This window comes from Mya arenaria, chromosome 11 (assembly GCF_026914265.1).
Source record: "Mya arenaria isolate MELC-2E11 chromosome 11, ASM2691426v1".
NCBI classification, from domain to species: Eukaryota; Metazoa; Mollusca; class Bivalvia; order Myida; family Myidae; genus Mya; species Mya arenaria.
Window position 1 is genome coordinate 5,115,462 of NC_069132.1, and position 26,392 is coordinate 5,141,853.

A 26,392-nucleotide genomic window follows, 5' to 3' on the forward strand; every position below is an offset into this window, starting at 1 on the left:
TCTCATGATTGAAAATATACATAACACTGGCTTTGGGTTCGTTCATAATTTGAACACCATGAGAAGTTGGTGCAGTAACTATTACTAGTACAAAGTCAACTGATGTGGCCGTACATATCGCCTGATCTCAGCCGTGGTTCTGGACTTGGATGATGTGCCCTTCCTCACATTGGCAGCAGTACCTCCTTTGTTGGGTGGTGGATTAATATTCCCTTCCTGCAAGCAAAGTGAATATTGATGTCAACACTATGGAATATGTTATATAAAATGTATATTTGCATTAAATATTATTCCATATGGCCATTGTGTGATATCCATTCATGAATGTTCAATCATATCTTATTATAATAATACTAATATACATAACCTTTTTATGACATAACCGTTTTATTTGATATAACTATATACAAATGGATCGGGTTATACATAAATGGTCCCATTAGTACAATTTATAAAGATTAGAAATTTAAAAACATGGCACTATTGTGTTTTCATGTAACATTGCATGTTTTACTGTCTGAATCCTTTAACAGTCTGTCAATAACAAAGGGACCCTCTCATACTGCTAGATAAATAGCAACATTTAGGACAAATGTATTTCTAGCCCAAAGTTAATACAAAGTAAAACTCAGTACATGTGTAACTAAAAATAATTCACTCTTCAGATAATTTATGTTCAAAACGAATTGTTGGACATAAAGATGCACTCTTACTCCAAATAAGCAGAACTACATTTAATACAATTGTTTTAAAAGAATGAATTCCTATCAAAACAATGGTTCTTATGAAGGATACCATGTTTAATTTGAAAGAAAGGTGCATAAAACACAGCATTTCTACCTTACGAGACTATCATTGACCTCCATAAATCTACTAGGACCCACCACTCATTTGATATTTGTGCATTTTCAGCGATTAAATGCATGGTTACAATCTTGCTATCAGTAATTGACATTTTCAATAAGGGCATTATTAAGAAGTCGTTGAAGGTTTATCACTCAAAATTTCTGTTTGTAATATTGATTTTAAATACAAGTATCACTGAAGAAAAGCTAGAGCAAAAAAGTTGACTTACCAGGCCAAGGTAAATTCCAGTCATATTTCTTGGTTGGTTTCTACTTGGAACACTGGCCGAGGACTTCGGCATATTCCTCGTCATTGGTAGCATTAACTTTGGCTGCAGACTGCGCAGCAATATATCCTCCGAATACATTGTTTACCCTTCAATCAATAGTTCCGTTTGCAGATAGATAATAATCCTTCAATTCAAATATGATTGTCTTTTTAAAGTGTTTGTCATCTCCAACTATTCAATCTTTTAACCAGAATTCATATGTTTTCAATAAAGAGTGTCATCTTATCACTGAATCAATTAAATGTTCAATTTAAACTATTGATTACCAGTTTGTGCAAATAATCTCATTTTTAAACCCCTGCTAGATTCCCCAATCAGACAATATTGATTATAAAGAAATACCAATATTATCCTATAACTCTTATTCTAAAATGTCTACTCTATGATCACAATGTTTCTATGCTTTCTAAATGAAACACCTTTGATTGAAGATTTTAAGTACAATAATAGTCCCAACAATATTTTCTATCAGATTCATATATTTTTTCTGTCGAAACCGTTATTAATTATATATTTTCAATCCAAAACCTTTATATATATATATATATATATATATATATATATATATATATATATATATTCACTCTTTAATGGAGCTGAACCAAGATCTTCCTGAAAATAAACCAAGGAATAAATATTGATATAACAATTGTTTCTATGTAAATAAACAGAAATTGAATTCTTTCAGAAAGAAGTTCCTCTTAATATTTATAAAACATCTTATAATCTTGAAAGATTAGCCAGCTACTTTGAGTATGTTTAATACTACAAAAACTCAATTACTCCTTTATTTCAGGCCCAGCCAATCTATGTATTTGTTCAGAGAAAAGAGAAAGAGTAATTATATGAAATTTCTTTATGTAATTTAAACAGGAGAGGGTGGAAAGAAAACTATCGTTTCCTCCATATAATTATACCATAAATGAAAATGTGAAACAATTCTCCAAATTTCAAACTTGAGCCATGTTGTTTACAAGGCTATACTCTCAATAATCTTCCAAACACATTTTTGAGTTATTTAAAAAAAAAATGTTTCTCAAGGAAGCAGTTTTTTTGTTGGTTTTTTTTTGCATCTTAATGTAATAATTGCCCTTGACATTTTTTACCAAACCTTTTGGCGTAAAACTGGAAGTGGTGTTGATATTTGTTTTTAAATCTTTTTATTTACCATTTCCAAATAAAAATCAATTTTGAGTGGACTTAGAGAAATCAAACTTCAATTCAATAAAAATTCAATTTAAATAAGTTCTGCCACAGTTTCTGGATTTGTTTGCTCAAACAGCGGGATTATTTTGTAAAATTACACGGAACAAAGGTGTTCATAAAGAAGTCTAAGCCAATGCACTGTTTTCCATTTACTGTCAGTAAGGTGTTGTTCTTATATTGTATTTTTAAAGAGGATTATCATATTAGACTTACTGACTTTTTAATTGTTCTCTTGAATTATAAGTACATTTTTTACAAATGTTTTTTTAATCATGAACATAACTTTGTATTCTAGTAAAATTTTAACTACAATTGAATATTACCAGTTTGTATGGTCAGAATTTAATTAGAATGTAAATAAGTGCTGTTGATGAGAGGGTCATGCGTTTGATCCTCAATTGCAGCTCTGCCATTGATTTCTTGTAATAGAGGTAATTACGGATTTACTCCAACAAGATAAATGCTGCACATGAATAAATATATAATTATATGTTAAGGACTCAAAACTATGACTTGCCCCACAACCAAGGCCATTCCCACAATCCGTCTGAGCATGTTCAAGGAATTCAACTAGCAACAGTGCTGCTCTGTAACATGCTAAAGTAGGTTATTTTCAGTTCATAAGGTGCAACTAGTTTCAGAGTTGGTAACATATCTGATGGAATGTTCCAAAGGGGATTCATTCATGTTTTGGCACCAAAAATAATTTTCCCGGTAATGCATCTGAAAGCACTTTTACTATGATTATTTTACTATTTGATACAGAAATTACCGAAAAAATACAATTAAAGTATATATAAACAACACGGTTTTAGTTGGGAGCAAGTTGTTGTACAAAGGTACAGTCAAGGAAACATTAGAAAACCGACAGTTTATCAAATAAAACTGATGGAATATTAAAGCTTTAATATTATATTGAACACATTGCTAGCATCATGTGATAATGTCAATCAAACTGACACACTACACATCTTTGCTGAATCATGTAAGTAATGCAAATCAGTTTCATTTACGAAAAAATTGAAACCAGAAATTGACAAGCAAAACAAACAGTATGTATTATATTATTCCTTAATGTTGTAAAAATATAATTTTATTCATTTCTGCTTTAACTTTATTAGTATTATGGGTTCCTATTTAATTTTCTGCCAAAGTTTTAAGGTGCCCCGGTTGGACACCTGACTTGGACCTGACTTGGAGGTTGGTGCCCTCAAAAATCTTGACAAATCATGATTGTGGCAACAATCATGATTGTTTCAACATGAATCAGGATGAAATAGTCAGTCAACAAGGCAAAGTCTTACTGGCATCAGATCATTTATGGCCTTTAAAGAGGATTATTACAGGGATTTTTTTACGATTAAGTACAAATGGATACGACTATTCCAGTCTTTAATATGCTTTCCTAAGCAATTGAAGATAAATGTAACAAGCCTTTAAGCATTCATGTTGAAAATTTAGATTTGACACATATCGCTGTTATTGATATCCTGTTGACGGATAAAACCCATTATTCATATTTGCGACATAATCAAATAAATAAAGATAATTCTGGAATCATGTACCCCTAATTCATCTTTCATCGATTAACAGCTCAACGATAAGTGGGGGGAAGTTGAGGCAGTGGGAGCCAGGCTTTACAATATCCTATGAAAGAATCAGATCCCTGAAATCATATTTCAATGATAATATACAAAAAATGGCTTAAAACAGATATTGAACACATAAATGTATGAACTAACATCCATTATCGGGGCTTCTCTATTCTATTATCTATAATTAGCGCTACAATGAAAAACACTATTGGTTATTCCATACGGTACCTTATTATTGCTCTTTCATGTCAACGGAAGTTCGGTATCCAATGTAAACGTTACCCCACCCACCATTTTCCATGAAACGTTTTTCAATCATATTCATGACAGATGATGACACGCTGGTTAATAGGTTTAAAGACAACATCTAAAATAATATTTACTGAACCTGAATGCTACAAAAAACCCATAAATTACTCCACAAACCTGTTACTGCAAAAAAGTAAACATTAAACAAACTTCGATAACTTCCGGTGTGCTAATTAAGAAAGCACCTGCGCAGCCTCGATTAATGCGGGAAAATTCAAAGTTTTCAGTGCATAAGCCATTTTGACATCTTAGGACGGTTCATTGCATTTATTTTGTTTGTTTACTTTTAACTGTGTTTAAATCAAAATCATAATACAAGTGAAGAAGACATTGCAAGTTAAAATACCCGCGATGTGAACACCTACACGTTATCGACTGCACTGTTCTTTGATAAAATTCGGTTTTAAATACTTTCTTTGAAAAGGTTGGATGGACAAAGTTTGTGATAAAAAAACTGAATATGGGGAGATAACATTCTAACGAAGTTGCCCCAGAGTTATGTTTTTTTCAAGGTGCACAACTATACATATATGTTCCAATTTAGCACAGTTCTAGTCCTTCAAGTTGTTCCCGAGTACTCCTCTGGAAAAATGGTTAATAAATAATTTATGTAAACAAAAGCTATCACTGGATGGGACTTATACCCCACCACACCACTGTCCTGAAACAAGAAACATCAGCTTTGAGTGATCATGGTGTATGCTCCTTGAATGTCCTACATGTGTATGTCGTTGAGAAGGCATCAATTAAGTTAGTGGTTCTACTGTAAGTATATAAGGTTTATATGACATCTGTGAAATAAGGCATGACATTTTAATTTATGCTTCTTCTGTACAGTTGAAGTCAATACATTGTACCTCAAAGACATAATACGTATATATACATACAAATAATCAAAGAGCATAAACTTGAAAATGTTTCTTTTGTACAGCACTTATCCTCAACACAGTCGTTATGTGTATGCAGTTTGAAGACAATACCTCAAAAACCCAGAGGTGCAAGGTCATTTTTGACGACGGAATGATTTTACGGTCGGTTTACTGAAGTGGCATGTTAACATCCAATAATAAATCTGATTTATCACTAGAATTTCTAATGATAATGCCGTTAATATTTATGAACTTATTATTTTTAACAAACGTCATTACATCATTTATACAAATATTGGTTAACTTATTAACATTTAAAAGTGTTTAACAATTTTAACACGGTTGGATGAAATAGATTTATTTATCACATGGAAATTTGAACCCAACATATTTTGATCAATCAACTAAAGGGAAGTAATAGTTAGCGCGAAAAGGGTTAAAACTGAATCTGGGTTATGCCTACTAAAATGCCCATTTTCATTTGCTACCATTAAGTTGCATTTCCGTAGTCAAGTGAGTAAGTGACTCTAGTAGACACAGAAGAGTCCTTTTAGCACCCGTTTTTGAAATGATTATTTTTATACGTTTTGCTTAATACATGTAAACTTCGACAGTTATGTTTACAGGACATGCCCTTTGTCGAATGGAAGACATTATATGTTATATAAGGATGAAAGCAGTAAATAGGTAACGGACATGGTGAGATAAAAACGCATGGAAACCTCAAAAAATAATGTATGTAGTACTCAAATGCATGCGAAACATTTACACAGCGTTCACACTGGCGAGTAATTCAATTGTAACGCTACAACGTTCACGGTGTGCGCAATATCGCGGCATTGTTCAAACAACATATCCACTTCTATTATCCTTTATAATGTCGTACCTGATCTAATCAGGCAACATTTATAAGGAAAATGTTTAATCATATTAAATGTTACAGATACTAGAAACTCAGTAACGGAGAATATGATACTTAACTAGCAGAAACGTGAACGTGATTGTAACCATTCAATAACGTATAGTTTGCACTTTATTGCTAAACAAAAGTAAATGATTGTTACACTATTAATTTTGTTCACTCATTCGATATCTAACTATGTAGTCCAATCAAACGAGCCGATCGACAACCAAACGACGTCGGGACGTCACGTCCTTACAGTACACCTTTTGCTGTAACACGAAGACGATACGCAGTTGAAATTCGTGAAATTGGTTTTGAAACAAAACTTAAGTGTATGAACACAACTGCTATAATTATGTAGATTGGTTTTAACATTATCAAAATACAAATAAATTGTGTTTATGAATGAAAAACGGTAGCAGTGACGTCAACGACTTGGAAGTCTGATGTGAGGAAGAAATTTGAATATTAAATACGCGAATTTAGGTTTCTATTTCCTGGAAACGTTAAAAGCATACCCTTTCATGTACTTTAAAGGAATGACTTCTTAAAGAAGTTTGTAAACGTTAATAATACAAGCGGTGTGGACTGAACGTATCGTGATGTAATGGTTTATTTTCGGAATCATTGTTTTTCGCCGTCTGTCATGGAACTATGTCGTAGGTGTTTTAAAATCGCTTTAAATTTTCTAGAATCACGATTTTAATATAACCGTAAAACCACATAAATATATTGTTTTTTTTCACTCATACGTTCTGCAGAATATGTTCAAAAGAGAGACGATTTTCCAATTTCAAGCGTATTAAGTGAGTTGAAGTGTTTGAAGTGCTATTGTAACCACCACACTCGCTCACTATTTGTCAATGAAACTGACTGAGATGAGGATGCTTATTCTTCCAAATAGTTTAAATAATCGTGATCAACTGAATTGTTTGGCGCGGAATTACATTGGATACTCTTAGACACATGATAGCTAATATTTGGTGACTATTTCCTTGTTGGACCATGCTGTGACCGATTATGATGGGTGACATTGTTCTCGGCGAGTGTTAGGGATCAACCATGCAGCGAAAAGGACCTTTTGACTTGGACTTAAACTGGTATGTAACAGATATAAATATACTATTTTATTTTTGTTTTTCTTCGAAAACCATGTTTCCGTACAACTAACAGGGTTGTCTTTCTTTTACCATGATTTGGGCTGGAATCCAACAGCATTTCCATCTTGATACAGAGGCAGATCCAGAATTTGACGTTAGAAGGGGCATCACTTGTCGGCGCAAGAACCGATTTTTTTTAAACGGGGGGTTGTTTAAATGGTCCACGGCACAAACATACATTGAGCCACCTTTTCCCTTTGTTGGATACCCCCTATACACTATTGCGCTATGCTTCGTTGTGTATGGAGTGATTCTGAACAGAAATAACTATGGTTGCCGACGATGCCTTTAACGTATTTGATGTACTGCAATTCAATTTTCACCAAGAAGTATGGTTCTGTACCATACCAAACAACAGTTTTACGGGTACCTTAACTCATAGTCAAACAAGCGTATGCCCTGCTTATTTAGCTCAATTAAAGGCTTGAGAAAACTTCATCCTTTGCTGTCGTCACGCATATCACATGAACGCGTTCAAATTCTTGATTTAAAAAAGTAGGATATCAATTGCGTTGGAGATGTAGCTTAAGGTAAACCCTGGCAGTAATTTTGGGGCTCTCTCTTGCGTTAAACGCGGCAGTAGCTTTGGGGCTCCCTCTTGTGCAAAACCTGGAAGCAGTTTTGGGGCTCCCGCTTGTGTAAAGCATGGAAGAAGCTTTGAGGCTCCCTATTGTGTAAAACTTGGAAGTAGCTTTGGGGCTCCCTCTTGTGCAAAACCTGGCAGAAGCGTTGGGGGTCCGTCTTGCGTTAAGCCTGGCAGTAGCTTTGGGGCTCCCTCTTGTGTAAAACCTGGAAGTAGCTTTGGGGGTCCCTCTTGTGTAAAACCTAGAAGTAGCATTGGGGGTCCCTCTTGTGTAAAACCAGGAAGTAGCTATGGGGCTCCCTCTTGGGTATAACCTGGCAGTAGCTTTGGGGCTCCCTCTTGTGTTAAACCTTGAAGTAGCTTTGGGCTCCCTCTTGTGTAAAAGCTGGAAGAAGCTTTGAGGCTCCCTCTTGTGTTAAACCTTGAAGTAGCTTTGGGGCTCCCTCTTGTGTAAAACCTGGAAGAAGCTTTGGGGCTCCCTCATGTGTAAAACCTGGAAGAAGCTTTGAGGCTCCCTCTTGTGTAAAACTTGGAAGTAGCTTTGGGGCTCCCTCTTGTGCAAAACCTGGCAGAAGCGTTGGGGCTCCGTCTTGTGTTAAGCCTGGCAGTAGCTTTGGGGCTCCCTCTTGTGTAAAACCTGGCAATAGCTTTGGGATTCCCTCTTGTGTAAAACCTGGAAGTAGCTTTGGGGGTCCCTCTTGTGTAAAACCTAGAAGTAGCATTGGGGGTCCCTCTTGTGTAAAACCAGGAAGTAGCTATGGGGCTCCCTCTTGGGTATAACCTGACAGTAGCTTTGGGGCTCCCTCTTGTGTTAAACCTTGAAGTAGCTTTGGGCTCCCTCTTGTGTAAAACCTGGAAGAAGCTTTGAGGCTCCCTCTTGTGTTAAACCTTGAAGTAGCTTTGGGGCTCCCTCTTGTGTAAAACCTGGAAGAAGCTTTGAGGCTCCCTCTTGTGTTAAACCTTGAAGTAGCTTTGGGGCTCCCTCTTGTGTAAAACCTGGCAATAGCTTTGGGGTTCCCTCTTGTGTCAAACCTGGAAGTAGCTTTGGGGGTCCCTCTTGAGTAAAACCTGGAAGTAGCTTTGGGGCTCCCTCTTGTGTAAAACCTGGCAGTAGCTTTGGGGCTCCCTCTTGTGTTAAACCTTGAAGTAGCTTTGGGCTCCCTCTTGTGTAAAACCTGGAAGAAGCTTTGAGGCTCCCTCTTGTGTTAAACCTTGAAGTAGCTTTGGGGCTCCCTCTTGTGTAAAACCTGGAAGAAGCTTTGGGGCTCCCTCTTGTGTAAAACCTGGCAATAGCTTTGGGGTTCCCTCTTGTGTCAAACCTGGAAGTAGCTTTGGGGGTCCCTCTTGAGTAAAACCTTGAAGTAGCTTTGGGCTCCCTCTTGTGTAAAACCTGGCAGTAACTTTGGGGCTCCCTCTTGTGTAAAACCTGGAAGTAGTGTAGCGTGGGTGTCCCAAGACAAAACCACTCAACTTCGGAGTTCGAATATTATTTATTTATATGTAGTCGAACGAAACCTAAAACATATAATAAAACATATAAAAGTATATGCTAACATAATCATATTATTAATAACACAAAATACAAAGACAATGAACAGTGATCGGTAAATATATCAAGGGAGACTTCGCGGTTAAATACATAAAACATTCTAAGAACTATGAGCAATAAACTTACCAGGCACGTCTAAATAATAATTAAATATGAATGAATATTTGAGCTCAAAGATAAGAGCGAATATTAGATAAGTAAGAATATTTCAGCTCAATGATAAGAGCGAATATTAAATAAATAGTAACAACTGTTACAATTGAAATCTTGACTTGCGTCGATGATGATTCAGAACGGAATGATATATGTGTATATATAAATAAGGGCGTGTGCAATGAAGCGGGAAAAAGGGGAAAAGGCATTATGAACCAATCAATCACTCTATAAATTTAGACAAACTCGCATAACCAGTATTCACGCTCTGACGCACTCGGACATAGACGGACATTGACGGACATAGACGGACAGTAACGCACAATAACCACGTAGCACAACACTGAACACGACGATACACAAACAATACAAAACGATATACGATATAGAACCATACCAAACACACAAACTAATAAAATACTGAAATATGCACCTTGCTACAGTAGCTTTGGGGTTCCCTCTTGTGTAAAACCTGGAAGTAGCTTTGGGGTTTCCTCTTGTGTTTAACCTGGAAGTAGCTTTGGGGCTCCATCTTGTGTAAAACCTGACAGTAGTTTATGGGGCTCACTCTTGTGCAAAACCTGGAAGTAGCTTTGGGGGTCCCTCTTGTGTAAAACCTGGAAGTAGCTTTGGGCTCCCTCTTGTGTAAAACCTGGCAGTACCTTTGGGGCTCCCTCTTGTGTAAAACCTGGCAGTAGCTTTTGGGCTCCCTCTTGTGTAAAACCTGGAAGTAGCTTTGGGGTTTCCTCTTGTGTAAAACCTGGAAGTAGCTTTGGGGCTCCCTCTTGTGTCAAACCTGACAGTAGTTTATGGGGCTCCCTCTTGTGCAAAACCTGGAAGTAGCTTTGGACTCCCTCTTGTGTATTACCTGACAGTATCTTTGCGGCTCCCTCTTGTGTAAAACCTGGAAGTAGCTTTGGGGTTCCCTCTTTTGTTAAATCTGGAAGTAGCTTTGGGCTCCCTCTTGTGTAAAACCTGGAAGTAGCTTTGGGGTTTCCCCTTTTGTTAAAACTGGAAGCAGCTTTGGGCTCCCTCTTGTGTATAACCTGACACTAGCTTTGGGGTTCCCTCTTGTGCAAAACCTGGAAGCAGCTTTGGGGCTCCCTCTTGTGAAAAACCTGGCAATAGCTTTTGGGCTCCCTCCCGTTTAAACCTGGCAGAAGCTTTGGGGTTCCCACTTGTGTATAACCTGACAGTAGATTTGGGGCTCCTTCTTGTGTAAAACCGAGCAGTAGCTTTGGGGCTCCTTCTTGTGTAAAACCGAGAAGTAGATTTGGGACTCCCTTTTGTGTAAAACCGAGCAGTAGCTTTGGGACTCCGTCTTTAGTAAAACCGAGCAGTAGATTTGGGGTTCCCACTTGTGTAAAACCTGGAAGCAGATGAGGAGCCCCCTCTTATGTATAACTTGACAGTAGCTTTGGGGCTCCCTCTTGTGTAAAACCTGACAGTAGCTTCGGGACTCCCTCTTGTGTAAAACCGAGCAGTAGCTTTGGGACTCCGTCTTGTGTAAAACCGAGCAGTAGATTTGGGGTTCCCACTTGTGTAAAACCTGGAAGCAGATGAGGAGCCCCTCTTATGTATAACTTGACAGTAGCTTTGGCGCTCCCTCTTGTGTAAAACCTGACAGTAGCTTCGGGACTCCCTCTTGTGTAAAACCGAGCAGTAGATTTCGGGTTCCCACTTGTGTAAAACCTGGAAGCAGATGAGGAGCTCCCTCTTGTGTATAACTTGGCAGTAGCTTTGGGCTCCCTCTTGTGTAAAACCGAGCAGTAGCTTTGGTGCTCCCTCTTGTGTAAAACCTGGAAGTAGCTTTGGGCTCCCTCTTGTGTAAAACCTAGAAGTAGCATTGGGGGTCCCTCTTGTGTAAAACCAGGAAGTAGCTATGGGGCTCCCTCTTGGGTATAACCTGACAGTAGCTTTGGGGCTCCCTCTTGTGTTAAACCTTGAAGTAGCTTTGGGCTCCCTCTTGTGTAAAACCTGGAAGAAGCTTTGGGGGTCCCTCTTGTGTAAAACCTTGAAGTAGCTTTGGGCTCCCTCTTGTGTAAAACCTGGCAGTAGCTTTGGGGCTCCCTCTTGTGTAAAACCTGGAAGTAGCTTTAGGGCTCCCTCTTGTGTAAAACCGAGCAGTAGCTTTGGGACTCCGTCTTGTGTAAAACCGAGCAGTAGATTTGGGGTTCCCACTTGTGTAAAACCTGGAAGCAGATGAGGAGCCCCTCTTATGTATAACTTGACAGTAGCTTTGGCGCTCCCTCTTGTGTAAAACCTGACAGTAGCTTCGGGACTCCCTCTTGTGTAAAACCGAGCAGTAGATTTCGGGTTCCCACTTGTGTAAAACCTGGAAGCAGATGAGGAGCCCCCTCTTGTGTATAACTTGGCAGTAGCTTTGGGCTCCCTCTTGTGTAAAACCGAGCAGTAGCTTTGGTGCTCCCTCTTGTGTAAAACCTGGAAGTAGCTTTGGGCTCCCTCTTGTGTAAAACCTGACAGGAGATTTGGGGCTCCCACTTGTGTAAAACCTGAAAGCAGATGAGGAGCTCCCTCTTGTGTATAACTTGGCAGTAGCTTTGGGCTCATTCTTGTGTAAAACCGAGCAGTAGCTTTGGGGCTCCCTCTTGTGTAAAACCTGGAAGTAGCCTTGGGCTTCCTCTTGTGTTAAACCTGACAGGTGATTTGGGGCTCCCTCTTGTGTAAAACCTGACAGTAGCTTTGGGGCTCCCTCTTGTGTAAAACCATGAAGTAGCTTTGGGGCTCCCTCTTGTGTAAAACCGGGCATAAGATTTGGGGCTCCCTCTTGTTGATAACTTGACAGTAGCTTTGGGGATCCTCTTGTTTTAAACCTGGCAGTAGATTTGGGGCTCCTTCTTGTGTAAAACCCAGCAGTAGCTTTTGGGCTCCCTCTTTTGTAAAACCTGGCTGTAGCTTGGGGGCTCCCTCTCTTGTTTAACCTGACAGTAGCTTAGTTGCTCCCTCTTGTGTAAAACCTGACAGTAGCTTAGTGGCTCCCTCTTATGTAAAACCTGGCAGTAGCTTTGAGGCTCCCTCTTGTGTTTAACCTGACAGTATTTTTGGGGAGCCCCAAATCCACATTGTGCACTAAATATTCCTTCATTATCTACCCGAATCTAACGTACTATCGTTTGAGTGGTCCTTAAAATCATTTAGAATACTGCAAACCGGGATGAGGGGGTTTGGAAGGGAGGTGGGGGAGGGTTTTGGGTAACTGTTCCCGTAAAGGTGCTCTGTAAATACCAAAGTATGCGGGTAAGGATTAAAGTGATGGATGATATTTACTTCAATGCAATTCTTGACAATACGTTTTTGTGATGGACGTCATTCACTTTAATACAGCTCTTGAAAGTGCATCCTTGTGATAGACGTCATTCACTTTAATATAGCTCTTGAAAGTACATCCTTGTGATAGACGTCATTCACTTTAATACAGCTCTTGAAAGTACATCCTTGTGATGGACGTCATTCACTTCAACGCAAAACCTTGATTGTTCATTCTTGTTATGGACGTCATTCACTCCAATACAGATATTGACAGTTCATTCTTGTGATGGCCGTGACGTCAAACACTCAAACTAATCAAATTGTTCATTATTGTGATGGACGACAGTCACTTCAACAGAGATATTGACAGTACGTTCTTGTGATGGACGTCATTCACTTCAATACAGATCTTGAGAGTTCATTATTGTTATCGACGTCATTCACTTCAATAGAGATATTGACATTACGTTATTGTGATGGCCGTCATTCACTTCAATACAGATCTCGACAGTTCATTCTTATTATGGACGTCATTTACTTCAATACAAGTCTTGACAGTTCATTCTTGTGATGGACGTCATTTACTTCAATACAAATCTTGACAGTTCATTCTTGTGATGGACGTCATTCACTTCAATACAAATCTTGACAGTTCATTCTTGTGATGGACGTCATTCACTTCAATACAGATCTTGACAGTACATTCTTGTGATGGACGTCATTCACTTCAATACAGATCTTGACAGTTCATTCTTGTGATGGACGTCATTCACTTCAATACAGATCTTGACAGTTCATTCTTGTGATGGACGTCATTCACTTCAATACAGATCTTGACAGTTCATTCTTGTGATGGACGTCATTCACTTCAATACAGATCTTGACAGTACATTCTTGTGATGGACGTCATTCACTTCAATACAAATCTTGACAGTTCATTCTTGTGATGGACGTCATTCACTTCAATACAGATCTTGACAGTACATTCTTGTGATGGACGTCATTCACTTCTATACAGATCTTGACAGTTCATTCTTGTGATGGACGTCATTCACTTCAATACAGATCTTGACAGTTCATTTTTGTTATGGAAGTCACTCATTTCAATACAAATCTTGACAGTTCATTCTTGCATTGAACGTCAAACACTTCAATACAAATCTTGACAGTACATTGACGTCATTCACTTTAATACAAATCTTGATAGCTCATTCTTGTTATGGACGTCAGTCACTTCAATACAAATCTTGACAGCTCATTCTTGTTATGGACGTCATTCACTTCAATACAAATCTTGACAGTTATTTTCTTGTGATGGACGTCATTCACTTCAAAACAGATCTTGACAGTTTTTTTCTTGTTATGAACGTGACGTCATTCACTTCAATACAAATCTTGACAGTTCATTCTTGTAATGGACGTCATTCACTTCAATACAGATCTTGACAGTTCATTCTTGTGATGGACGTCATTCACTTCAATACAGATCTTGACAGTACATTGACGTTATTAACTTCAATACAGATCTTGACAGTTCATTGACGTCATTCACTTCAATGCAGATCTTGACAGTTCATTCTTGTGATGGACGTCATTCACTTCAATACAGATCTTGACAGTACATTCTTGTTATTGACGTCATTCACTTCAATACAGATCTTGACAGTGATGTCTTGAGATGTACGTGACGTCATTCACTTCAATACAGATCTTAACAGTACATTCTTGTGATGGACGTCATTCACTTCAATACAGATCTTGACAGTACATTGAGGTCATTACAGTACATTCTTGTGATGGACGTCATTCACTTCAATACAGATCTTGACAGTACATTGAGGTTATCACTTCAATACAGATCTTGACAGTACATTCTTGTGATGGATGTGACGTCATTCACTTCAATACAGATCTTGATAGTTCATTCTTGTGATGGACGTCATTCACTTCAATACAAATCTTGACAGTTCATTCTTGTGATGGACGTCATTAACTTCAATACAGATCTTGACAGTTTCATTCTTGTGATGGACGTGACGTCATTTACTTCAATACAAATCTTGACAGTTCATTCTTGTGATGGACGTCATTAACTTCAATACAGATCTTGACAGTTCATTCTTGTGATGGACGTCATTCACTTCAATACAGATCTTGACAGTACATTCTTGTGATGGACGTCATTAACTTCAATACATATCTTGACAGTTCATTCTTGTGATGGACGCCATTAACTTCAATACAGATCTTGACAGTTCATTCTTGGGATGGACGTCATTAACTTCAATACTTATCTTGACAGTTCATTCTTGTGATGGACGCCATTAACTTAAATACAGATCTTGACAGTTCATTCTTGTGATGGACGCCATTAACTTCAATACAGATCTTGACAGTACATTCTTGTGATGGACGTCATTAACTTCAATACAGATCTTGACAGTTCATTCTTGTGATGGACGCCATTAACTTCAATACATATCTTGACAGTTCATTCTTGTGATGGACGCCATTCACTTCAATACAGATCTCGACAGTTCATTCTTGGGATGGACGCCATTAACTTCAATACAGATCTTGATATCGCATTCTTGTGATGGATGTCATTAATTCAATACAGATCTTGACAGTTCATTCTTGTTATGGACGTCATTAACTTCAATACAGATCTTAATAGTGCATTCTTGTGATGGACGTGACGTCAAACACTTAATACATATCTGGCAGTTCATTTTTGGTATGGACGTCATTCACTTCAGTACAAACCTTGACAGTCCATTGACGTCATTCACTTTAATACAAGTATTAGCAGTTCATTCTTGTTATTGATGTTCAATTCAATTCAATACATATCTTGACCGTTCTTTTATCACAAGTTGTCTTATGTTTTCGTCTCTATCAATTCCATCGTACTCCCGCCAAGTTGGCCAAACCATATCATGGATTTCATCGTAAACTTAGTGTTTTTCATCAATCCCTCTCTGTTTGGTAAGGAATGTCATTTCTCTAAATATTGTCGCTTTTTAAACACCTCATCTAGATTATCTCTCCAGCTCCGTACGAGTAACTGTCAAAGCTAACTGCAATTTTGGACATTTGAATACTTATGTTGGTTCTTTATTAGTTCCAAAATATTTTCAGACAATTTATGTTCTTCTAAATCAGTTAGAATGTGTTTTCCGCTCTTTCACGAAATTATATGGAAGGTTTTTGTGGTGAATTGCACCTTTTAGCCTTGCCAAACATGCAAATACATTTGGCAGGAGATTTTGCTTTGTGAACGTATCAACCGAGGTTCGTTCTACGTATCAACATATAACATTTTTCATAACAAATGATATGGCTTTAATATACACGATTTAATAGGTTTTAACAAAATGAAGACCCTAAACTGATATTCATGCCAACTTACCGTTAGTTTTTGCTCGTCTCGAACAAATCACACTCGGAACTCAATGACTCTTTTCTCTCTTCCTTCTAATACAACAGAAACCATTTGAGCTTCCTGAATATGTTGTTGTCTTGTACAGCGGAATGCATTAACATACTCCTAGGCCAGGTATTCGTCGCCCTCTGCTGCTGCTGGTCCAGACCAAGGGCGTAGCTAGCCCTCTATTTATGTGGTTTCATAATTGTGCTAGTGGGGTTTGGGGGCATGCCCCCGCGGGAAAAAAAACATGGTGCAATCTGAGGGTTCTGAGGTGCTTTATTAAGTACTTGGAATATGGACAGTTCAAGGATCATGTACTTTTTGCAATGATATAAATACTTTAGTATCGTGGTGCAGACGCTGTAAACAAAAATAAAGGGAGGTAACACGAATATATCTGACAATTCATTTATGTATACAGAGTTGTATATCGCTTGCTTCTTGCAACGACCAAGTTGCTTTTTTCGAATGACGTATATCACGGTGCGTATCCATATCAGTACCCTCTTTGTGAAATCTACTGAGACGGTACCTTTTTTGCACATGCACCGGTCATTCTCGGCTGAAAACAAATCGACGATGGACAACAATCCAGTTAATGTTCATTCTACTGATGAAAGGAGGTATGTCATGTGCAAAAGAAGTATACCACGGAACACTAGAATGTTATAGCTATGTCTTTTTTGTCATGTGCATATTAATGCAACTCCACAATAAGCTACACAATATCGATATGTCTTGCCTCTGCAAGTTCTGCGGGCTTAAATGAACCACTGGTTTGATTATGTACACACCCAATCTCATTAAAATCATATCGTGACGTTCACTTCATTTCATTACGTTATGTAGGGTTAACGTAACGTCGTGAAGCGTGCATTGGGGATCTGATTTTAATGAGATTGGTACACACCATACATATTACATGTATTCATTAATTATTATTTCATTTATATATCATATTAATACAAATTGCAAACATTTGTCAAAAATATATGTAAAATTAAATAAAACACCCTACTTTCGGTTTTACAGCGGCACGGGTAACCTCTTTGCTATTGAATTTTTTATATCACAGGTAATCTCTCTCTCAATTATTTTCATTGTAGAGTCGCTTTGCAAGAAAATGACTGAATTACTTCCAACAATTCTAACAAACTTAGAACACGCCGGAAAACATGCTGAGTTTTGTCAGTTTCTTCGACTGATAGCCGTAAACAAGTTTCCGTTAAACAACATATCATTCTTACTATTGCTTGAAAAAAAAAATGAGAGAGAGATTACCTGTGATATTAATCACTTCACGCAACTTAAACCTTTGGCGTAAATTGAAAATTATTTTATAATAATAGAGTAGTGGTGTGTTGACTACGCCATCCTAGACGATCCCGGACAGTCCGGGGGTCAAAGGGATTGGGGCTTACGACTAAAATACCATTCTTTCTTGTGGGGTTGTAACCTATATTAGGTGTTCCTGTGGTATGGGATACATGTCCCCGCGGTGCACCCTTATAGTACGCCACCTCTAACGACACATCCTGGATCCGCCTCTAGCCATAATCTCACATTCATTCCTGCGGATCTAGCCATAATCCCACATTCATTCCATGATCCGCCTCTAGCCATAATCTCACATTCATTCCATGATCCGCCCCTAGCCATAATCTCACATTCATTCCATGATCCGCCTCTAGCCATAATCTCACATTCATTCCTGCGGATCTAGCCATAATCCCACATTCATTCCATGATCCGCCTCTAGCCATAATCTCACATTCATTCCATGATCCGCCTCTAGCCATAATCTCACATTCATTCCTGGATCCGCCTCTAGCCATAATCTCACATTCATTCCTGGATCCGCCTCTAGCCATAATCTCACATTCATTCCTGGATCCGCCTCTAGCCATAATCTCACATTCATTCCTGGATCCGCCTCTAGCCATAATCTCACATTCATTCCATGATCCGCCTCTAGCCATAATCTCACATTCATTCCTGGATCCGCCTCTAGCCATAATCTCACATTCATTCCTTGATCCGCCTCTAGCCATAATCTCACATTCATTCCTGGATCCGCCTCTAGCCATAATCTCACATTCATTCCTGGATCCGCCTCTAGCCATAATCTCACATTCATTCCATGATCCGCCTCTAGCCATAATCTCACATTCATTCCATGATCCGCCTCTAGCCATAATCTCACATTCATTCCATGATCCGCCTCTAGCCATAATCTCACATTCATTCCATGATCCGCCTCTAGCCATAATCTCACATTCATTCCATGATCCGCCTCTAGCCATAATCTCACATTCATTCCTGGATCCGCCTCTAGCCATATTCTCACATTCATTTAAAAAAGTTGAAACCATTTTGCCTTAGACAGTCTTGAAAGAAAAAACATATAGCCTTGCCTGATTTCAAAGCTGTACACACAACTGTTTAATTCTTGAAATATATAAATGCTATAGCAGAAGTCACTCTCTGACAAATTTGGACGAAGGATATGCCCCTGGTGGTAAAAAATGTTATAAAATAGTATTTATTTCCCAAACTTATATACTTCTATATTGTATTTTAAAGGACACATGCTAATTTGTCTATATCTACTCGATTAACATTGTTGATCGCTGCCCTTTGGCTAAGTACTACTAATCTTACGAAGTAATATGTTCCAGGAAATATTACAGAAACTGATTCTTTCAAATGCCATAACGGTCAAAAGGTTAGTGATGCAAATAGGAAGATTCCAAACAAGGTTTGCTCAGTACTTAAAGGGATCATTTCGTGGTAAAATGCACTTTGTACGGATATCTTAAAATATAAAGTATGGAAGTGTTTACTGACAGCAGGAACTCTTCAACAATTGTTGATATATTGTATATAGATGTTTGAAGTCCGCGATTTAGAAAAAAAAAACCCGTTAGTAACGCGATTTAGCAAACGGTTGAAGCGTGATTAATTGATTGACATTATCACGTGGTGGTACAAATGTATTCAATAACGGTTTAAATATCCGTTTGCTTAGCATGAGTCCTTGTGGGTGAGTGGATAAGATACAAGTTTTCTTTTTTCTTTCTTGATTGTACCGGCGTAAGTGTGCTACCCACTACAACAAGCCTTTTTATACTTTAATTGTATTTTTTTCTGCAATTTATCTATCAATGAGGAAACGAATTATAATTCAGATTACCGGAAAACTGATGTTAGTGCCACAAATAGAAGCGAGTCCCTTTAAGCCTCTTGAAAGTTTCAGGAGATGTCATCAAATTGGTAATGACGGATAATTTGGTTAAAGATCAGGGAAATATAAGTTTGAGGGCTGAGGATGTACGCATATTTATCATCAGGATTAATACTGAATCCATGGAAAACATATATCGTCTTATAAATGATCTTTTGGGGTTCTGTTTCCAAAAATTGATCTTTTGGAATTCGGTTTTCCAATAGGGTTTACTTGTGATGAAGAGTTGATCAGTTGTTTCCACTAGATTTGTTTTAATCAGAACTGTGGTAAAAACATACCATATAACTATCGCTTACTAGTAACTGAAACCATGACATTTAACACAACCGGCACCGTCAGTCCAACCACGAGTGTGAACAAGCACGACGAACACTGTGGATGTTCTAACATTTTCTGTCCTTCTGCTAAAAAGCTGCACAAATATGATAAGCCATTCTTAGTTTACACTTAGTCGCATTTGTGTGCGTAATCTAAATGACCTGTCGTCATCTGAGCTTTTCCGCCTCGACTACAGCGGTTTGACTCCCGACCGGCTCAGAGGGATTCACATTTGGCTGTTATACAAGTATATGGATGATTGAAAGCATCTTCCCACTGTTTTTCACTCAATTCAATTTCCCTACTTTAAAACTAAAATATGAATTTAAATACATGAGTCCCATTCTTTTTTTCGATCACGCCGGCTTAAAATAAATTGAATGTTAGGTGATCACGCCCAATATCGTAAGTCACACATCCATAACAGAGTAACTCTATTTGTCCGCTGACTTTACCTTACGCAGCAGTCAATTGCAACCACGCCCCTCTTCCCCCAGGTCCGGTGAAAAGCGGGGACTTTGACTTTCGGTCCAGCCAAGCCCGGGTAAAATCCCCGCCCTGCGTGGACGAACTGCTGGTAAAATCCCCGCCAAACTGCCCTCGCAACCCAGGCAGGGACCCTTGGTAAGGCCAATTCCCCGCTATCTTTGGCGCGAAGACAAAACCCGCGCATTCACCCGGGCCACCTGGAAGGTAAAAGCACGGCACATTTCCCGGTATACCCCCGGACCTGGGGGGGGGGGGGCGTATTTACAAATGACTGGTTCATAAATCCCTGACTTCTTTGATCACTTTTCATGTTGTTGTTCTTGTTTCAAATTTAACTTTGCTGTTTTCATTCAGTGATGGACGCTCATCTGAACTAATCGATGATATTTTTTTCTAGTGTAAGACTATTGCAAAGGTAAACCTAGTAAAATATCCCCTAATGGAACAGCCAATCAAAACCTAGTTCAGTGAACGTGAAAAAGTACAAATAGGAAGTGAAAGTAAATTCTGCAGCGAATTATTATTCATTTAAAAAATGAAATACTGCGATTGGATATTCGCCTATACCAGTCCTGAGGCACTCTTTCAAATACAAAGTCGTTACGCTTTAAATATAATTGTTCTTATATGAAATGTTACTTTTTTCCTACCTTGCTTGATGTAAGCTCACTGGTTGAACTTTCTTGCTATATATGTTGTAAGCAGTCTTTGGGTTCGTGAAATTTTAGAAACCATTGTATAGATTTGTCAATTCACTGTAGAATATGTAGGAAACTTATTTGGTGATCTCAAACCTTAAAATCACGTGGAGATCTAGCGAATAGGCGATTATGGGGATCACCCAATCATTTGCCGATTCGAATGCCAGTCACATTTCTTTCTATTCATACAACTGCACATAAATGTTCTGAACATGCATACAAAACTAATTACACATAATAACACTTTTTGAAAATCTATTGGCGGAATAGGAACCAGGAAAAAAGAAACGTACCCCGAAGGAAGTGGAACTAGATGACAGCTCTATAAGTCATGATATTAATGAGGCCGATTTTTCAGAACTTTGTTACAGGTAGAAACGTGATTAACGGCATCGTTGTTAACTTTTAAGCGTCAAATATTTGATGATGTGCTAATATATTCAAATGAAACAAGTTCAGCTAAAACAGTTGACTTAAATCTTGTTAGGAACATAACAGATCACATGTGTATCCATTAAACTTCCAGAGCAGGAAATATTTGAAAGTTACAACGATGACGTTACCAACGTTGTTCACAACAACAAAGTTCTGAACACTTTGCCCATGGTTTATTTGGAACAACAGGAAATATACATGTACGTCTGACACCAGTTCACTTCTAATAGAATAAGATTCAATTCTAATTCCGTATTCGATGAAAAAGCAAATGAAATAAACGAAACATAAAATAAAATTATAATTATTAAAACAATACAAATACTTAGATACAAGCACGAAACCGAATGAACATTTGAAATGTCAACAATGAATCTGTTAACAGCATACCACGCCATTGTAATTACCGAAACGAAAAGATCCGCAGTTGAATTTAGAAAATAATTAATCGGTGGAGCCCAAAGAGGTAAAGTTGGTCGAGTTATACGTCCCATTGTTCCTGCGAGGTACCGATGAAGCATCTTTCGGCGTTCGAGAAGGTACGACTGAACAGCTCTACCTGACTATTGACAGAGGGACAGTGAACTGTTGGCGTCACCTTCTGAATCTGAAGAGATCAAGAATGTGAAGTATTGGGTCGGGTTCAAAGTTGCTGAATTGTTCAGAGAAGGCGTGCAACGGGTCGCCGAACCAGGAAAATAACTGTAGAGGGTTATTTGTGGTATGCGAGTGTGTGTGTTCAAACCGAACAGATCTGAGCTTGTGCTTTAGGCTAGAAAAGTTAGCTTGGTTAACCCTACTTTGTTGGTAAAGCGTGGTATTCTTGAAGAAAACACTTCACCATCAGCGCAGGGCTTCACAAAGTAGTCTGGCATTTCGTCAATGATCAGGAAATCTTCCTTAGCAACTTTATAAGGTTGAACTACACGGCGCTTTGCAACTGTCACAATTCTTGAGGTCGACTCACAAAAGCATGCCTTGCCATATGGTGGCATCAGCCATATGGTAGCCTCACACATTTGACCTGCATGAATGTGGTTACATGTCAACTTGCCATATTCAATACTGAATCCTTGCGTGTCATTCAGCAGTGTAAAATCTTGCATCTGAGCAACGGAGACACCTATGTCGTCAGCATGAAGTCGTATACAAGTACTGCTATTGACGTTAATTAATTCAAGCACATCATTAAGAGACGCGGTCCCGTTATATCCAACTGTTCCATCAGCAGACAGAGTACAAGTCACTGGTAAAGGAAAACAAACGTTCGTGAATATTTGTCCTCTGGCTTCACGTCATTCGCAGTCTCAGTAAGACGCTGGCAGAAGCAGGAACTAGAAGTGTTTTGCTAAATACTCCAATCGTTTGCACTCATCATACTGTCAGTACATTCTAATCCGTTTCCACTATCTTTCTGCTGGGGCATTTGCGATGAACTTTTCTACCTCCTGTATTGTTTTTAGTTGTTTATTTTGCTCTTTCCTTGAAAAACAAATGTGCCAGTTCGACAACCATTCCCTTTTGCGTTCGGAACGTTAGTGAAAAGAGTAATGAACAATCCTTATAATAAGAGATGCATTACCGAACGTCAGTATAACTCTGATAATTGGTTTATACATTTTTTTCCAGGAACTATGTATACATTAAGACGTTCGATGTGCGTCTTATAAATGTTTATGTTATTGTATGTCGAGGGGTGAATGCCAAAAGGTTCTGTTGTTGCAGTGGTATTCATATTCGCATCATACTTGTTCCTGGAAGTACCATGTTCTTGCAGAACAACCCTAAGCGCCATGCTTTGCAATGTGTTATATATGGCTACTTGAAGACCTCCAGGCGGCCGCGTTATCTCCAACTGTTCCATCCGCGGACAGAGTACAAGTCACTGGTAAAGGACAAGAAACGTTTGTGAATTCTTGTCCTTCTGGCTTCAAGTCATTCAAGGTCTCAGTAAAAGAAACGCTGACTGAGGCAGGAACTAGAATAGTTTCTTGCTTAATACGCACATTCGTTTGCATTCATACATTCTGCAAGTACGTTTGAAGCCGTTTCCACTTACCTTCTACTTGCCAGGGGTGTTTGTGATGAACTTTCTACCTCATGTCTTGTTTTCAGTTGGTAAACAATACATGCAAGGCATTTTGCTGCAGTGGTATTCATATAAACACCATGTTTGTCCCTGAAAGTACCATGTTCTTGCAAAACTACCCATGCTTCGCAATGTGTTATACATGGCTTCTTAAAGACCTCCAAATGAGCAAAATATGTAAAAATGTAGAAAAATGAACTTTGTTTGATGTCATCAGCATAACGCCGCATACACGTTCTAGCATTGACATAGGGACACGCTGCTACCATATGTGACATATTGTCGCATATATAACATCCGTTGTTACCTAACGGTTCATTATATCGTATTGCTGTATTAAGCCACTTCACTTTTTCGCAGATTTTGTAACTATTTGCTCACGTCTAGCGCAGGCTCAGGTTTCTGCGTACGTGAGTATAGACGGTCGGTCAAAGCACACTGAAAATACTTGAACAACGTTGCCCATACTGCTTCAATGTCTAGCTGGCCTTATTGCCTGCTGGTTAGTGAGGTATCCGGCAGTAACGATAGAACTTTAGCTTCTTTCGCGTGTACCTTAGCGGCCTAATATTCAATGGACTCGCTTTGCATGTGTAAATTGGCTTCGGCGGGCAGCGTAGCTAAACACCAAAGTTGCGCTAATATTTCTTCAAGAGAGAGCGACGTGGTAGGTCGATCCAGCGCAATAGTTGAGTGTCATTCATACATACTGTCAGTTCATTCTAAGCCGTTTCCACTAACTTTCTGCTGTGGTATTTATGATGAACTTTTCAACCTCCTGTCTTTATTTTCAGTTGTTTATGTTGCTGTTTTTATTGAAAAAGACTGTGTCAGTTTGATAACCATTCCGTTTTACGTTTGGGAACGTTACTGGTAAGAGAAATATGCTTATAATAAGAGCTGCATTACCAGACGTCAGAACAACTATGATTATTGGTTTATACATTTTTCCAGGAATTATATATATGACGTTCGATGTGCGTCATATACCAGTAAATGTTTATGCATTTTGCTGAAGTGGTATTCATATTAACATCATGTTTGTTTCTGGAAGTGACATGTTTTTTGCAAAACACCACTGAGCGCCATGCTGCACCATGTCTTATATATAGCTCATTGAAAACTTTTAAATGAGCAAATTATGTAAATATACATAACATGGTTATTGTTTAATGTTCCTCATAGTATGAACAGCCATACTGGCAAAATACCCCGACATACAAGCAAGTGGTGGTCTCCAGGACATATAACGTTAACTTTCCGTTAACTGTGCCCCCTTGTCTGACGACTGGGCATGCATGGTGTATTTGCCAAAACATTTTATTATGCTGAAGACATGTAAAATGATGTATACTACTTAATCAAAATTAGAAATATGTATGTAAATGATATTAAAATAGAATAACAATAATAATAATTAATAATAAAACTATTTGATTTGGTATCAATGGATGTAAATAATGATGCTAACAACATTTAAAAACATAAGCCAATTAGCTCTTAGTTCGTCCATGGATGCTATTTCAACATTACTGAGAGTCCAAGTTTATTCCTTATACAACAAGGTAGATGCCAATGAGTGTACATATATTGATGGCAAATCATAGTCAATGGACAAATGAACATCCATTGAAAGTAACTCAGAATATAAAAGCATAAAAAGTAATGGTGTCAATATTATATATGCAGTAAGATTTTGTGTTAGCCTTGACATTATGCCATAAAAGTAGTGCAACAAAACCACAGAGTTCATCAACAGTATGGAAATAACATCTACGTTTTACTTGACTGCAGTGTTAGCGCAACGATGTCAGCGCTGGCGAGGTACCGAACGACCAACAAATAAACAACTGTCATAAACTTTAATGTGTGGACTGTTTACGTCCGCCACATAACTAACACTAAGCAACAGTTGAATTGTAAACACATTTTGTTAAATATAAATGTGTTTATATATGTTTTATTTATTATATATCATATGTATGTCAGCTACTTTTGTGGCTAGGATTGGCGTAGAAATGGGCCAAGGCTTTGACCTAGATGCAGCCTGCTCGGGCCAGTATTCGGCGGTAGAGATATGGCATGTCTGATGATGTCACTGTTTCAACGCTATCTGCTGGTCCACCTTCAACACATGGCCCATTTCAACGACTGTTTCGTCGTACCTTGAATAATGCTAAAATTAGGATCATCTTTTTTATTTATGCTAGAAAGGTGTAATAAATCTAGCATACCATGTCATGGTATACTTTGCTGAACTTTATTAGAATATTATAAATGCCCCTCCCACTTCCAACAAGTGAAATACTGATTGATATGTTGACTTTATGTTTGCTGTCTTGTGGCGGTGAATGTCTAGTTGACGATGATGTATGTTGGTCTTTGACAGATGAGTATTTAAACAAACGCATACTAGTTGTAAAAAAATGACCTGTATTTTTTCCAAAGTATTTCCGATTGTTATTTTGTTTATTTCACTCTGAAAATCCCGTTTCAGTTCACTCTTCCAAACGTTATACTAGTATTTAAAGCGTTTAAGTTGTCATAAAATTGATGAACATAAGTGAAGGGCTAATTCCCCACGTCAAAATATTTGGGGGACGGACAAAATCATCTCTTACTTTTTATGTTGTTTCTGTGTAAAAAGTTTGATATAATTAAAAAGTATGCAACTGAAACAGAATGTGTGGTAAATTATCTTCGAACATAGAACGAAAAGTTGACAATCATAGTGGGGATTTTGTCCGCCTATGCAAACCTGTCGGGTCCGATCTCTAGGTGAACATACATGCATGTTTGATAACCTAGTAGTGGCTCTTTGGAATACTTTGCCAGTCTTTCGTAAGATCGAACAGATGTGACGTTGCCTTGGATTACTGTTAAGCCTGAAAGCACCAGTGTCCTTCATGTAGAACTTTATGCAATTCGGTTGAGAGATAAGGCTTGCGTC

At 38.2% G+C, this 26,392-nt stretch overlaps 1 protein-coding gene across 4 annotated transcripts in view; it reads right to left on the reverse strand.

The window, feature by feature from the left end:
* Positions 1-4,392, reverse strand: part of LOC128208139 (uncharacterized) — a 35,350-nt gene extending 30,958 nt beyond the window's left edge. The window contains exons 1-4 of one of the 4 annotated variants that reach the window (XM_052911519.1): positions 4,363-4,392; positions 1,720-1,747; positions 1,076-1,363; positions 115-216 (exon numbers count right to left, since the gene is read on the reverse strand). In XM_052911519.1, the coding sequence (XP_052767479.1) occupies positions 115-216; positions 1,076-1,213 (240 nt within the window). In that variant the 5' untranslated portion in view covers positions 1,214-1,363; positions 1,720-1,747; positions 4,363-4,392. Of the gene's footprint in view, positions 1-114; positions 217-1,075; positions 1,692-1,719; positions 1,748-4,362 lie in introns of those variants that run through there. The other 3 variants (XM_052911518.1, XM_052911520.1, XM_052911521.1) reach the window with 3 other exon arrangements.
* Between the last annotated feature and the right edge of the window lie 22,000 nt (positions 4,393-26,392).